Source organism: Centroberyx affinis, unplaced genomic scaffold (assembly GCF_046629955.1).
Source record: "Centroberyx affinis isolate AG114_WGS23_722 - 3 ecotype Tasmania unplaced genomic scaffold, CSIRO-AGI_Caff_v1 ptg001843l_1, whole genome shotgun sequence".
Classification (NCBI taxonomy): domain Eukaryota; kingdom Metazoa; phylum Chordata; class Actinopteri; order Beryciformes; family Berycidae; genus Centroberyx; species Centroberyx affinis.
The window spans coordinates 1-14,977 of NW_027280222.1; the positions used below are offsets into that span (position 1 = coordinate 1).

Sequence of the window (14,977 nt, forward strand, 5' to 3'; positions counted from 1 at the left end):
TTCATGTTTTTGTTCTTCAATGAAAGAATTGATTGTTCAATAAAATATTTAACACTTGATAAAGTTCTACTTACAAATAAATCTGTTTTAATTGTATTATTTTGGATGGATGTCTGCTTATAACAAAACAAATATTTATGCTTGGATATGATACCTTTCCATTAAATTACCCTCAATTCCCATGGAAAGTTTCCAAATTGAATATTTCCAAAATTCCCCAGCTTAACTTCCCATGGAAATTTACCAGAAACTTTCCGGAAATTTACCGGAAATTTTCCACCCCTTTGCAACCCTATTCACAAATCATGGCCCTTTATTAAAGACACTCTGGAAGACTAAACAGCATTAAGATGGCGTGAGGGTGTTTTAGCGCCTTCAGACAAGGTACACCTCCAGATTCCCAGTTTGCAAAGTCACTAATTGTAGCATTTTCTCAAACACATTGCTCATCAAAAAAAAAAAGTAGTAACAATTGCCATTACAATCTGTAGCCCCAATGGTCTCATAAAGGGAGACTCAAATGTAAAGGTCAAGACATTTTCCACCCTCTGAGAGTATCAAGTCATTTTTAAGAAACTTAGCCAGGAGGAGTTTAAAGCAGATACAGTAATGCAAGGAAACCTAAAGGTGACTTTCAGGAGACAACTATACTACTGTTCAATACAACCTCTAACCATTCAAAGGACTTGGACAGTGGGGATATTACCTGCTAGAGCACACGGGATAGTCTGCATGGGCACGGCCAGCAGTGGGCCGCTGAGGGGCCGCAGGCGACTGAGCTCCACCTCCTCAGAGTTGCCAAAATCAATGTAGCCGATACAAACGCGTTCCTCGGATGAATAGGCCAGCACTTTAGCCCTGTACCACTGGTTGTCCTCTGGAAGAAATACACAGGTCAGCCTAGATTCATAAAGCAGGTCTGCTGTAAGCCTCTAAAAGGTACTTATAAATCTAATTTCCTCTAATATGCTACAGTACTTACAAAGCTGCTCAAAGCAATAGTTGGCTAGTCTTTGTTGCTAGGGAATTCATCCACTAGAATTGGTTGATGATATTTCTAGTAGTCAAAATAAAACTAGGCAAACATTAATTTAACTATTGCAAACAATCTTTGTGTGGGTAGTTATATTAGATCACACATATTTTGGACAATTCATATGTCTATCCTCTCCACCACTCCTAAATAATTCTAAATACCAAGAACTTCTGTTTGAATGTTCTTCTAGAAATACTTTAAAGCAACACATGCTGTATCTTTGTAGAATTTACATTATTTTTGATTTGACTAGTTGGAGCAACTTTCAGCCTCAAGGCCTTCGTGAATGTGGCCCCACATCAATACAACTCAAAAAGAAATACACAGATCTTTTGGCAAAACTAAATCTTTGATCAACTTAATCTTATTAAATGAGAAGAATGTTAACAGTTTCAACTCTGTGTGGCCAGTATTTACTTACTTAGCTAAAATACAAGAACATTGTGTATTTTTGGGAGACAGCACAAGAAACATAATTTCAAAAGCATGAATACATGCAGTGTAAAAGATTAATTAGACAGCTGTGAATCTTCAATACACAAGGTTAAGTTCAGAGGTTATTTGCTAAAAGTTATTATTTGCATTTGAAAACCACAAACATACATCTGTGTGTATTTGTAAGTCAAATACAGCATCGATGCCCTCCAGAAAGCCTTTATGCACTCTAATATACCTAAGATATTTGCATTATAGGCAGTTTTAAATTCCATTTAATGTCCCCCACAAATATATACATAACATTAGCCAGTTTGACATTACTGTATAACATACCATACCATATTCTCTACACAAGCAGTGAGTTACTGTGGCTGCTCTTACATGTCTGTTGCAGCAGGAGAAAGACACATATCTATCTATGATATATCTAAATGTGTACATGTGTGTTGTACCCGAGAACTGGGCGCAGCAAGCAGTGCCAGGTGCTGGTCTGAAGTTCTGAGTGGCTTGGACCTGACAGCAGTGCTCCCTCAGCTTCAGCTGCAGCTCCTGGATCACACCTGCAAACCACAAGCTCTCGAAAATTTAGTCCTCAAGTCCAGTCAGGATCACAGATCATGTATTTGTTATATAACAAATATTATTACCTCAGTCAGGCTTTGTGCAAAAACACTCTGTTATTCTCAATATCATCCAATTTCAAGATGCATGATGCACCCAGGTCGAGAGGTTTAGCTGTATGTTTACCAGACCAGATGCTACTCACTGGCATTCTCCACCTTCTGGCAGATGACGTCATGGGGTGACTGGAGGTGGGTGACCACAACAGAGAAGGAGTCACCCAGTGCCTGGGTCAGCGGCTCCGGTGGCTGGGCCCACGTGTTGTTATCCTTCCCAATGGAGAGACGCTTGAAGTTTTCCAAGGAGGCGCTCACAAAGGCGTCTGAAAAAAAACAAAAAACGTTAACTTCACAAGAATGACTCCTACATGAAATATGAATAGTGAAGGTGTTTGTCCTGATCAGAAAAAAATAAATGGATAGATAAAAAAAAGACAAAAAACATTTGCACTATGGCTTAAATGTTATTTAAATTTTCACATTTACTTTACTGAAGAAACTCTAATGCAAGAACTCTGTATTTTAGAATTCTAGACAAGTCAAAATATTTAACATTATCGGCATATATTTGACACTGTTAAATCTATTCCCTCACTATTGACATCAGAGCAAAAAATGATGTGCCTAAAGAACAGTTATCCCAATTCCTCATCACCTCTGTTACGTGGGGCTGCATAATTAATCATGTGTAATCACGATGCAATTTTATTATCCACAATCAATCGTACAAGTCAAGGATATGTGCATATTTAATTTAGAACGGTAATATAAAATCAAGTGCTCCCATTAATGCTCCTCCATGTGCACTGCAATCAATCACATACAGCGTTATTTGTCTCCATTTACATCTGCCTTTCTACGTGACTTGAGCATGCATGTGGATAACAGAAACAGAACTGCCCATGTAACTAGTAGGACAGATCATAAGCGTAGCACTTGAACTTCAAGCACTGCACATCCAAAACTGAATAATGAGCTGGCATTTCATGAGTCCAAACATCAAGTAAATGGATAAACCCACTGATCAGAGGCAAATCTGTCCTCCAAGTGCAAACATAAGATCAATTTAGCCACTGAAAAAAAGATCATCATGCCTCATTTAGCAATATTTACCTCACAAACCAGATGATGTCAAATAAACACAGATGCTATGCAAGCTTTGTCTTAGAGTTGTTGCTGCACCTTAAAGTAATATGACCAACATCTTACATCTCCAATAATCACAATATCCAGTATGAGCGTAAGAAAGCTCAGGTTGCTGCAGCATCCCCTCCTTGCCCTTTTCAAACTCCACAAACATCTGTAACAGAAACGCTGCACAGTGATTCTCCCCAATTTTGTTCCCAAATTCATTAAAACCAATAATCCTGATTACAGCATTAAGAAGAATAAACGGGATTATCTTTTTTTTATCCATAAGCATGCAGCCCTGGTGCGCAAACTCATTTGCCAATGTGATGAGCATGTGCTGATGAAGTTGGCTCACTTATATCTTGCTCAGTCGGTTTTACATTGGTTGCTTCCTTGACTGCATAACCGTGGTCAATGAGGAATGTGCTCAGCTGCTTGCCTAAAAAAAAAGAGGGAGGGTGGAGGAGGTGGGAGATAGTAACAGACTATTTGTTAGTTGAATATTTAAATAGTTTTTCAGGAAATAATCAACTTTTGCACATTCCTTATCTTACAGTCACGTTACTGTCACATGAAGTAACCTGAGCCTGTATAACTTACCCATGGAGGAGAGCAGGATATCCACAGCATGGATGCGACCGCTCTCCAGTGTGTCCACCACACTAACCGTCACACTCTTGCCGACCACAAGCTGTCTCACCGCAATACAGCACTCGCCCGTCCAGTTGTCACTCGGTGGCACCACCCCAGCGACACAGCACTCCACCGCCTGGAGGAAATAGATCTAAGTGCTAGTGTCATTATGCCAGAAGCTACAGATTTGAAATGGCAAATGTTTAACTCAGTGGTATTTGTTGAAAAGACATCTTGCTTGGAGGCAGTAGGAGATTGAGAGTTATGGATGGTGATCAGTGTCAAAAAAAATTCACAGGACAAAAAAAATTATTTGACACCCCCAATGTTCCCAATGGAAGCTTGAGGTAGAAAAGAAAAAACATCTAAGCCATGTGAACGGTGTAGACGTGCACTCACACAGGGAGGGACAAGCTGGATATTAGCAGCCAGGGGCTTGATCCTGTCCACAGCGACATCCTCCTCATTGCCAAAATCAATGTAAAGGATGTTAGCTGTCTTTTGGTCAGCAGCCACTGATTGAACCAGGCCTCGGTACCAGTTCTACACATAGATAGAGAAAGAGACAGAGTGAGTGCAAGAGAGCAAACACAAGTGACACAGCCTGGCTGACTGAGCCAATGCGCATACTAGCACTAGTATCTTGTCAGATTGCTGGTGATGGCCTCTGCTCACCAAATCACGGGAGAACTGAACAGCGCAGACCTCCCCCAGGTTGGGTGTGTATGCCGTCACTGAGGTGCAGCCACTGTAGGTCTTCTGCAGGTCCATGCTGATGCTATCCAGCGTCTTCAGCAGCTCAGGGCTCTGGACAAGAAGGAAAAACCTGCCAGGGCTGTGGAGCTCTACTACAGATGCCTGAAAAAATAAAACACACACATATACAAAATGAACACAACTATAACAAAAAGACTTTGCTGGTTGATATTTCATTACAACATTAATCGAAACAGACTTTACAGTGGAAGTAAACTGGGCTCGGAGTACCTGGATGTCTGTTCCTTTAGTGATTTTATTCATCTCCAAGTCCTTCAAATAGACCCTCTGGAGGCTGGATGCATCACTGTGGTTCACCTGATGTAGTAAAACCAAGTTTGAGATACAAATCTTTCATATATGGTTGTTTCAGAGTATATGAAACATACCTGAGCATATAAACTGATGTACATACAAGGTGGTACAAATCTTGACAACACTGTACCAAGTACAGCCCTCGCACTTTAACAGAGCTAGAAGCTTTTATTCTCTTCAGGAAACCACAGTCCCACTGGCATTACCTTTGGCTCTAGCAGGCTTGTTCTGTCTCCCATCATTGGCGAAGCTGTGGTTTCCCTTTAGATTAAGAAAAGTGTGTGAGTGCACTTTTTTTGGTGATAACACAAAATGTCCTGTTTGAACTCTTAGTACTGTCTAATCTTAGTCATTCATAATAAATGTAACAACAGAAAACCCCTGGCCCTCAGGACTGCACCAACTTACTTTACAGGATCTGGAGTGGTGGACACGCACACGTGTCTGTGTGCCTTCCAGTCTTCTGTCTGACACAGCACAGAGCAGTAGGACATTTTCTTGCAGCGCATGCATCGAAAATTCCCTGTCAGACAACACTGGTAATTTAGAAATTGCTTACAGAAACAAATATAAATTCAAAAGTAACAAGAGGCACGCGAATTGCCTAATGTCCCGCCATAATCACCATGATACATTAAACATAACCAGATATGCTTATGAGGTCATTAAGCCAATGAATGCATTCATTTGCAAATAGGTCTCTGTCAACATACTTGTTTTCACATAACACATGGATGGTTTTAATATGAACTCTGCATCTTAAAGCATTAAGGAGTTACAGCAGTTTCAAGAAAGGTTTTTACTCATTAATATGCACATTTATGCAGCAAGGTGCTTCAAAATCTAATCAGATCATCTACTATAGAGGGAACCTGTGGTGTAAGTACAGAGTTTCTATCATGTATTGTTCTTTAGTTATTGTGTTTACAAGAAATATATCTCCATACACTCTACAAAACATGTACCATGGTGGAGGGACATCATTAAAATCAGTAAATAAAGAAGCTACATGTGACATTATAAAACCTGTTTCTTTCTTAACATTGTCACTTTTTTAATGTTGAACAGAAGATGAATTCCTAATTCAATTTTTTCAGGTTTCAGGCATGCATTAGGCCTTTTCACACCAATACACACAAAATAACAAAAACGTATCTTGGCATTTCTGAGATGTGACTTGGAGGAGAATTCAAACGTTCAAGTAGATTGATCCCAACAGCTAATCAGCATTATGTCCTCCACGTTACATACTGAAGTTTGGAATATAATAACCGATCCATTTCATAGTGTGCTAGCGCTTTTTAGATGCTTGGTGGGTGCGCATTATTGGAGTGGGGCAGAGCAACAATAAATATACACACGCTCGCACATCCAATCTCAACACGATCTAGCATCTCATTTGGGCTCATCCTGTTCGTACATCCTCACACTAACACACACAGAGTAGGGCTGAACAATTTTGAAAAAATATCTAATTGAGATTATTTTGACTGATATTGCAATTGCGATATGATTTGCGATATTAGAGGGAATGATAATTTTTACATCATTACTCTCATTTTCATTGAAAAACGTATTAAAATGATTATGGTGTGATTTTTGCAGGGATCTGTACCAAACAAAGATGTTTCTCTGCAGCACACATTTAATTTAAAATGGTATTTTGACACACATTTCACCTTTAACAAATACTGCGCCTCCTGCGATTTGAAAATTGCAGTAGGCCATATTGCGATTTCGATAAAATTTTGATTTATTGTTCAGCCCTAACACAGAGCCAAGTTCTTATTGAGGTTCTCCATCCCCAGCACCTAATAATGAACCAGAGAGAGGGAAACACATGCCATGGAGGGCTTAGGTGAAGTCACCTGGTATAGTTATGAATTGCAACAAAAACCTGCATACTCTTGGCACTCCATGGTACATAATTGCCAATCCCTGTGATGACCAATCACACCACACAAAGATGGATCTTTTCTGGACTGCAGGGGCTTTGAATACATTCTGACAAATTGCTCCTGAAAATGGTTTTGCCCTGTTATTTTTAGGGTGACGACATTTACCTTGCTGACCACAGTAGTTGCAAAACTTCACAGTCACTGCTGGAGGCATGGATCCCATCAACTGAGAAGGCAGAATAAAACTTAATTTAAAAAAAAAATGGCACTGAGGAGAGACTTTCATTTTAAAAGGACATACTGATTTTGCCAATATTAAAGCATTGTAAACATAAGTTTGATACATACTACAGACTTATCCATGCCGATCAACAATTGTGTATCTCCTGCAAAGAAGAAAATATATTTATTTCAGGTCAAATTATGTCATTTACTACTGACAAGTGGCTGCAGATTATCAGGGAGTTCACTTCACAGTCCAGCACCTCTCCGTAGTGTGATGCTTCCCCACAAATAGGTTAAATGATGCTTTTGGCGCAGTTTTATGGCAACAAAAACATGCCCCAGTACACACTGGCAGGCACAGCTGATCTGTCAAGGCCTTTACCATTCACTGATTCTTTGAGCAAGTATCCTCATTTTCATGCACCAGACCAGACATTCCAACTTCTGCTAGATTTACTTTGGCATTTAATTAAAAAAAAAAAACTAGCCTCTGCATAAGTGTCACATACTTAAGGCAGAAACACACAAATCTTTAAACATAAAAACAGTTTTCAATGGCCCAACGCACAGTAGAAGTGTCATGTGGTACAGCATACCACCTTGACCCACCTGCTCTCTTTGATTTTGGGAGTGTCAACAGAGGACCAAAATTGCTGTTTTTGTGAGGTTTATGGAGCCACAGTAACCATTCCCTATTTTCAGAAAAAATACTTAAGGTAACACAATAACTGCACAACTATATGCAGAGATTTTCCAGCATAAGGATTTTTTTGCAGCTGCCAGGGCCAAAGTGAAAATAATGAGGAACTTAAAAGGGGAAAAAAACACTACTTAGTATGTTTTGATAGCTGAGAGCATGAGTAAACGAGGCGACACCAATTCATTACGCAGAAGAAATGCCAGCAGACATCTCGGCTTCATTCCATTCCAAAGGGGTTGTGCTTAAACCCCATTCCCTACACAGGTACCTCTTCAGTTACCTGACGCCCAGTGAACTCCACAATGCACTGAGAGCCGTTGTTGCAAAGAAAGTAATGATTGTCACTAGATCCAGATGATTATACTGTAACATTTGCTGTAACGTTAATTATGGAATGTTATCAAATCTTGTACAGTTGTACGGTGTCTTGTACAGTTAGACTACAACAATAATAGTTTTTGTAAAGCACTTTTCATATGAATGTAACACAAAGTGCAGTTATGCAGATCATGTTGTATTTACACAATATTTTAAATAAACGCCAATATGAGAATATTAAGGCATCTAATCTCTTTAAATGCCATTATTGTCGAAGGTATCAGCAAAGAGGAAACGGATGAGGATTGAACAGCTTCCATAACCAGGTGCAAATAATTAGGGGGATCTTTTTGCCCCAACTTCCTCTTAAGTTGCCATGGCATGTACAGTACGCCTCAGGAACAGCCAGTTTCAAGGTAACTCTGCAGCTAAAGTTAGCTCCTATCGATTCATTAAATAAGGCCTCTGCGCAAGTACGGGTCACTCCTCATTGGCCTTGTAGGCGGGACCTCCCACTGTGTTGCTGGCTTGGCTAAAAACAGCAACGGTAGCTACATGACCCCCAAAGTTGCATGCTGGTCAAGCCGGTGAAAGCAGTTCAATGCTTGTTCTGTTATTTAAAATCAGTTTGAAATCAGTTAATGAACCGACTAAGCTAAATCAATAGCATAAATATCTGCAGTTGTGGAGGAGGAGAGGTGGTGTAACCCTAATCAGGCAAAAGCATTGATAATGATGAATAGTTTTTGTTGAAACACTTTTGAATTGGAAATTACAAACGCCAACCATGGGCACTGGCCCTCACTACAGGGGAACCTCCAAAGACACATTTATGCTGCGCAAAACCCTGGTATGGACAAAGTTTTTAAACTCAAACAAGCAAACTGTACAGCAGCACATGGAACATTTAATCTTTTACGTTTTATCATTCCAGGCAAACATATTAATGTTAGCCATTGCAGTGGTGAAATGCAGACGCCAGTGCTGTCAACACTTCATTGCTGTGCAACACAGAAGCATCTAAGGAGGAGTGTGTCAGTTGCTGTATTTAGTATGTTTGGGCCTCTTGTGGTTTCTCACCTTGATTACTGATCAAGTCCACCTGAGACTCAATGTTTTCCACTGTGAAACACATTTCCAGTTGTTGAATTTTCCACTTATTCAACAGTGTAAATAGTTAGCTCACTGCTGTCATGGCACCATCTGGGAACTCTGGTCTCTTAAGTAACAAGCTACAACATTCACCAAAGACAAAAAATCTGAATGTCAAAAAAAGGCCTTGACAGGTCATCATGACACTTTGGTGTGCAAGGACTGTACAGTGAATAGATCTGTCGAAAGCGTTGTCTTTTTGAGGATGGCACAGAAAGACCTGTTTTGCAAACGCCATTAGGTCCATTAACGGACTATTTTGCTAACTCTAGCAAGGCATTTCTTCCACTTGACATTTAAGCCCGTCAAACGTTAAAATCACGGGCTAAACACTTGTATGTATCTAATGTATCTTAAAATCATGTCAAGACTGAATTATGTTGAACGGAACGAAATACATATTATATCGTTATCGTGACTGTTTGGAGTTGTTTCGTACAAACTGACAAAATTAACAGAGAAGCACGTCAGGCAGGACGTGTCCCATAATGGATCTAGCTGTCCGATAATGGAGGCATGGGTACCATGTGTCAAGCTGGCTGTCGGAGGCCGCGGAAATGTTGGGCCGGGCGATGTGGGAAGTCTTGGGGGAGCCAGGACGATGGGAGCACCGCCGGGCATGGATGAAGGTCTCCTCAAAGGCCGGTTGGGTCGAACCATGGATGGAGAAAATGAACGATTCATGGCGGCCGATAACGAGACTACTAAAATTATAGAAATTTCAGATAGTTAGCAAATCAATATGACAAGGAAAAGCTCCACTATAGCACTATTGAAAAGGCAGTGCCAACTATAATGGCAAGTATTTAATCGTATTCTTGCCAGATCAAGTGTATGTGCACTTCCTAAAGGTTAACGTTACTATTAGCCGTTAGCTAATACAAAATGACTTCGCTGACATTGGCTAATCAAGCCAAAATTAAGAGAGCAAATTCAAATAAACTACAAGTCACAACGAAAATACGACCAAAACAAATAAAACGATGTTTAAATTACATTATGGACATTTTATGTATTCTTATTCTTATTGTACAGTCGTTATACCAATTTTTTTTACCCAAGTCCACGTGTTGGCTTCGAGGTTAAGATTCGCGCATGCGCAATAGCATGATTAGGTCAAGCAGAGCCATTGAGCAAGGGCGTGTCTAGGAGGTGGCAAAGGGTTGCAAAGGGAGAGAAAACCAAACCAGGGATCTTTTAGTATGACAAAAAAAGTATGTCTGACCAAACTGAATGGCAAACATAAATGCAGCAAATGAAGATAAAAACCTAGAGGTAATATTAGTAGCCTACATTTTTCATATGCATACAGTAGATAGTGATGCTTGAAAACATTATGGATAATTCTTTTGTTCAACCTGGGCCTTGTGTTCAAAATTGATCACTTAATTCACTGTAGAGCTTTCACACCTCCAGATAGCAGGGAGTGCTGCGGTCCAATAGAAACGCTACAAGCACACAGGGCAAACAATCTCCAACAGGCACGGCACGGTGGCTCAGTGGTTAGCCTAAGCCTAACCCCAGTCCGTCCCAGGTGCTTTCTGTGTGGAGTTTGCATGTTCTCACCGTGTTTGTGTGGGTTTCCGCCGGGTGCTCCGGTTTCCTCCCACCATCAAAGACATGTATGTTAGGGTTAATACTCCTGTCAGTGCCCCTGACCAAGGCACTGGCAAAAGAACTGGAGTTGGTCCTGTTAGTCCTGTACTGTGGCTGCCCCTAGTGTGTGTATAGGATGGGTCAAATGCAGAGGACAAATTTCCCCACGGGGATAATAAAGTATACAAATACAAAAATACTAAATACAAATACAGTTGAATCCAAAAAGTGATTAAAACACGTCCTTTCAACACAACAACACCCACACAGCAGTGGGACCTGCATACATCCTTCCTAAATGCCACGCTCAGTGCCACCCTGTATTGAGTCTGTGCCCCACCTCGGCCACCCCAGTCGAAAAGGGCTGGACACGCCCACATTGCCTGTAGCCAGAGGCCCGCCAAAGAGGGCTTGCGCTGGCACGCCCCGGCACAGTCCCACCTCCACACCGAGGTCCAGCAACTCACCACTCACATCAACAAGTAAGGCCAGGATACACTCTGCTCTGATGTGAAGGGTCAGTGCAAGCAATACATTTTTCTCATCAATAAATGAGTGCTGTATGTCATGATGGTATACAAAGAAGACATGGGAGCTTTTGTTTTGTTTTGCAGTAACTGTATTAAAATTGAACCTGTATAGCTCAAACGCTCTGAAGAAGGCTCTGTGCCGAAACGCGTAAACATTTTTCTATTGTGATATGAGCCAAATAAATAAGTGAAATGTTAGTATTTTGTCCTCCTTGACTCCGGAAATTTGAGATGTGCTACCTTTTCATAGTTTTTAGTAACTGTATTAACTTTTAATACAACATTCTTGGGATTTGGCTGCTTGAAACGTCCACCCCACCCCTGCTTTGGTCGGTGTTTCAGGGCACGAAGAAGTTGCGAGCAACAAATTAGAGCTCAGTCCTGATGAGCTGTCTGTAGCGGGAATAAACCTCCTCCAGCCAAACATCCTCCTCCTCAGTTGTTGGTGTAGATACAGATGTACAGGGGGCAGAGTAAGGAGAGTTTGATGCTACTTACCATGAAGCTGAGTGAACAGAGTCTTGGTGGGTTTACCCTCCACTACATCCTTGGGAATGTATTGATGCTGTCAGGTGAAAACCTTGACTTTCCAAGAAGGCAACTTTTCAGGAATTGATAAAAAAAACTGCTTTATTTTTCATATGGAAGACAATGCGCTTTTGAAATTATACAATGGGGTTGAAAGTTTTTATAAGCCTTCAATTTCCTCCACGTTCACTACAGAGAACCATATAAACTTTCGGTTCAAGTAACATCATGAGCAATCACCAAAACCGGACTTGCAAGGTAATAATAAATAATATTTAATTATACTTTGACCAAATAGGACAAATCTACAGGATCTCAGTTTGTGGGGATGGGATGCGCTTCTCTGTTGCAGCCCCACTTTGTGATTTAGGCTGATAAGATGGGTGTATATTTACATAATAATCTTGCCTAGGGCAGCTTTAATGCGACTCTGCCCCCTTCCTCCTCCCATACTTTGATGATCCTGAGGCCAGTCTTCTTCTCTAGGCAGTTCTGCAGCAAGCGATCCACGAAGCTGACCTGTAGGAAGGCAGGCATGTAGGTAGTGGAGCTTGGAACAGGTCAGTACCGGCTGCAGCAGCTCCTCATCCACCGACTCGTGGCTGTTGTTCAGATCCAGAGTCAGCCTCTATGATAAGAGCAAGATACATAATAGCTTCATCCCAAACTTTCCAGCCTACAGGTTACACTGGGGTGAAGCACATTGAACTAGGCACCCTGGCTTGATACAAAGTAGTGTGGATGGATTGTTCTTCATGGTACCAACCAATTCAAAACATACAAACACAAATACACGCCAGCCCTCCCTAACCGACCCTGACTGCTGTAGTTGAGGGTGAGGCTGGTTAGGCCCTTGAACCTGATGAGGTATGGGATAGAATAACAATAGAATAGATTGGTAGAATAATGAATCGCCAACGATGCAAATTAAATTGGATGTAATATGTGGCTTGCTCAAGGGCACATGGCAGACAGAGCACAACACTGATGGCTGGAGGCTAAATTTGAACCTTACCTGAGACACGACAAGTGGAGAGTGTAGACTTACATCTATGCACCTTATGAATGGAACAGGCTGTAAAGCACTTTGAAATTACAATTTCTTGTCCAACTCAATAATATTAAAGCAATGATACCTCACATTGTCTGCAATGTTTGTAATTGCTTTTAGTAATGTAGTTTTATATGTTTTTATAACATTTTAGAATCTATATTGCTGACTATTTGACTGCTGAAATGTGACAGAAGTGTATTGTGTGTTTTCTTTGGCATTTTTAGGAATGTTGTTTGTTCTCAGGTCTCTACTGAAAAAGAAATCTTGGATGGAGATTGAGGAGAAACAGGGATGTTTAAAACCTCCAGGTGAAAAGGGAGGATGAGGATAGGCAGATGACTAACTCACGGTCTGTGCTTTCTGTGCCCTGCAGAATGAAGCGTTCGCCCACTGAGCGGCTGCTTGATGAGGCGGACAGAGAGCTGCTGAAGGAGAGGGAGGTTATCGAGGAGCAGCTTCCCTGCTGAGCGCACACAACAACAGATCACTGAGCAGATACGGTACGGGAGGGGGGCGACTAGGTGTCATTTAACAACATATGCTGTATATTGTGGATATCAAAAGTCTACACTCCCTTTCAAATTATACAGTTTTTATTGAGTTGATATATGAAATGAAAATTAAATGACATTTTTCACTTTCATTTGGATATAGGTCTTCTCCAAAGACAAATGGAAGAAAATTCCTAAATCCAGATAGTAGTTATAGTAGAAACTTATCCAAATGGACTTACTGCTGGTATCAAACAAAAGGTGCTTCTACTAAGTATTAAGTGGAGGGAGTATCACAATACTGTCCCGCCAAAATATTGTGATATACGATATTGCGGTGGGGGGGGGGGGTGTCAGCGGTCGTTTCGCAATATTCGATACTGCAAAGACACCAAGATCAATCTGCCAAGGTGAACTACAATATGACTGTTTGCTCCATGAAGACAGGAGGATGATACATACAGTAGCTCATGTATTCTTATGGACTGGGTTTTGGAAGTTTAAATTGCAAGTATTACCTACATTTGTCCAGAGGGGGTCAGTCATGTGCCTCTCCCTCTCCTGATGAGTTTTTCTGAGATTTTTTTTGAGATTCTCTCCTTCTCTCCAGGGTTCCTACACAGGTCTGCAAAGTCTGGAAATGTATGGATAAAGAACTTGGTATTTTCCAGGTCTTGACTGCTCCCTGGGAGAACTGGCTGGCAACAAGAGGAAGAGTGAGTCTGGAAATTATTAAATATGAAATGCATGTTGGCCATTGCACAATGCACATATAGACTTCCATTGATTGCTTCAATGTCAAAGATGACATTACTGTTTCTGTCGAGACGACTCCTTTTATGTAGAAGTAACTGTTTGTGCAGCATGTGTTTTTGTTTTAATATGTTTTAATGCCTGCCATGAAAACTGTCCAGCAGGAATTATATTTCATGAATTTAAAGGAATTAAATGTGCATTTTTAATGAGCTTGAATAGCAACATATCTTTTCCTGATATTTCTGCTACTGCTTCTTCTTCCATCCTGACTTAATAGTAATACTTACTATTTCTTCTTTAAACTACAAACACCATAATAATAATAGCTAATAAATAAAGGAATAAAACAAAGATGAAAAAAAGGCAAGCTTGTCAAATTCAGATGCATTTTGAAAGATATTTTCACAAATACTCAATCACCTTTTGTCATTAATTGAGAAAGTCTTTAGAGGAGTCAAAGGAGCTTTAACTGTTGATCTAAGACTACACTCACACAGGCAGTGAAATGTCAAGATGGGCCAAGCCATTTATTGCTTTAAAAGTGATCAGTAAAATCAGTTCTAAATCCAAGTAGAAGCCAGTGTGAGGTATCATAGTGGTCCTGATGGCTGGCCAGGGAACCATCTGCAGCCTACCTTGAGCCCACCTTGGGGCACACACCATACACATCAACCCTGCCTGCGGCGCTCATTCACCTTGTCCTTGTATTTGTCACTATTATGTCACTATTATCACTCTTCCTCTTGTTGCCAGCCAGTTCTCCCAGGGAGCAGTCAGCTCCAGCATGACCACCTGCCATG

At 40.8% G+C, this 14,977-nt stretch overlaps 1 protein-coding gene across 1 annotated transcript; it reads right to left on the reverse strand.

Moving 5' to 3' along the window:
• Nucleotides 1-706: 706 nt before the first annotated feature.
• LOC139652696 (tudor domain-containing protein 1-like) lies at nucleotides 707-9,906 on the reverse strand (the record flags this gene model as incomplete). The annotated part of the gene is made up of 12 exons (XM_071529859.1): nucleotides 9,670-9,906; nucleotides 6,993-7,053; nucleotides 5,338-5,452; nucleotides 5,136-5,190; nucleotides 4,846-4,932; nucleotides 4,534-4,716; nucleotides 4,258-4,401; nucleotides 3,826-3,994; nucleotides 3,581-3,664; nucleotides 2,241-2,417; nucleotides 1,927-2,034; nucleotides 707-877 (listed from the first exon to the last, which is right to left on the reverse strand). Coding segments are annotated over exons 1-12 (1,591 nt in total), but the record flags the coding sequence as incomplete, so codon positions are not given.
• Between the last annotated feature and the right edge of the window lie 5,071 nt (nucleotides 9,907-14,977).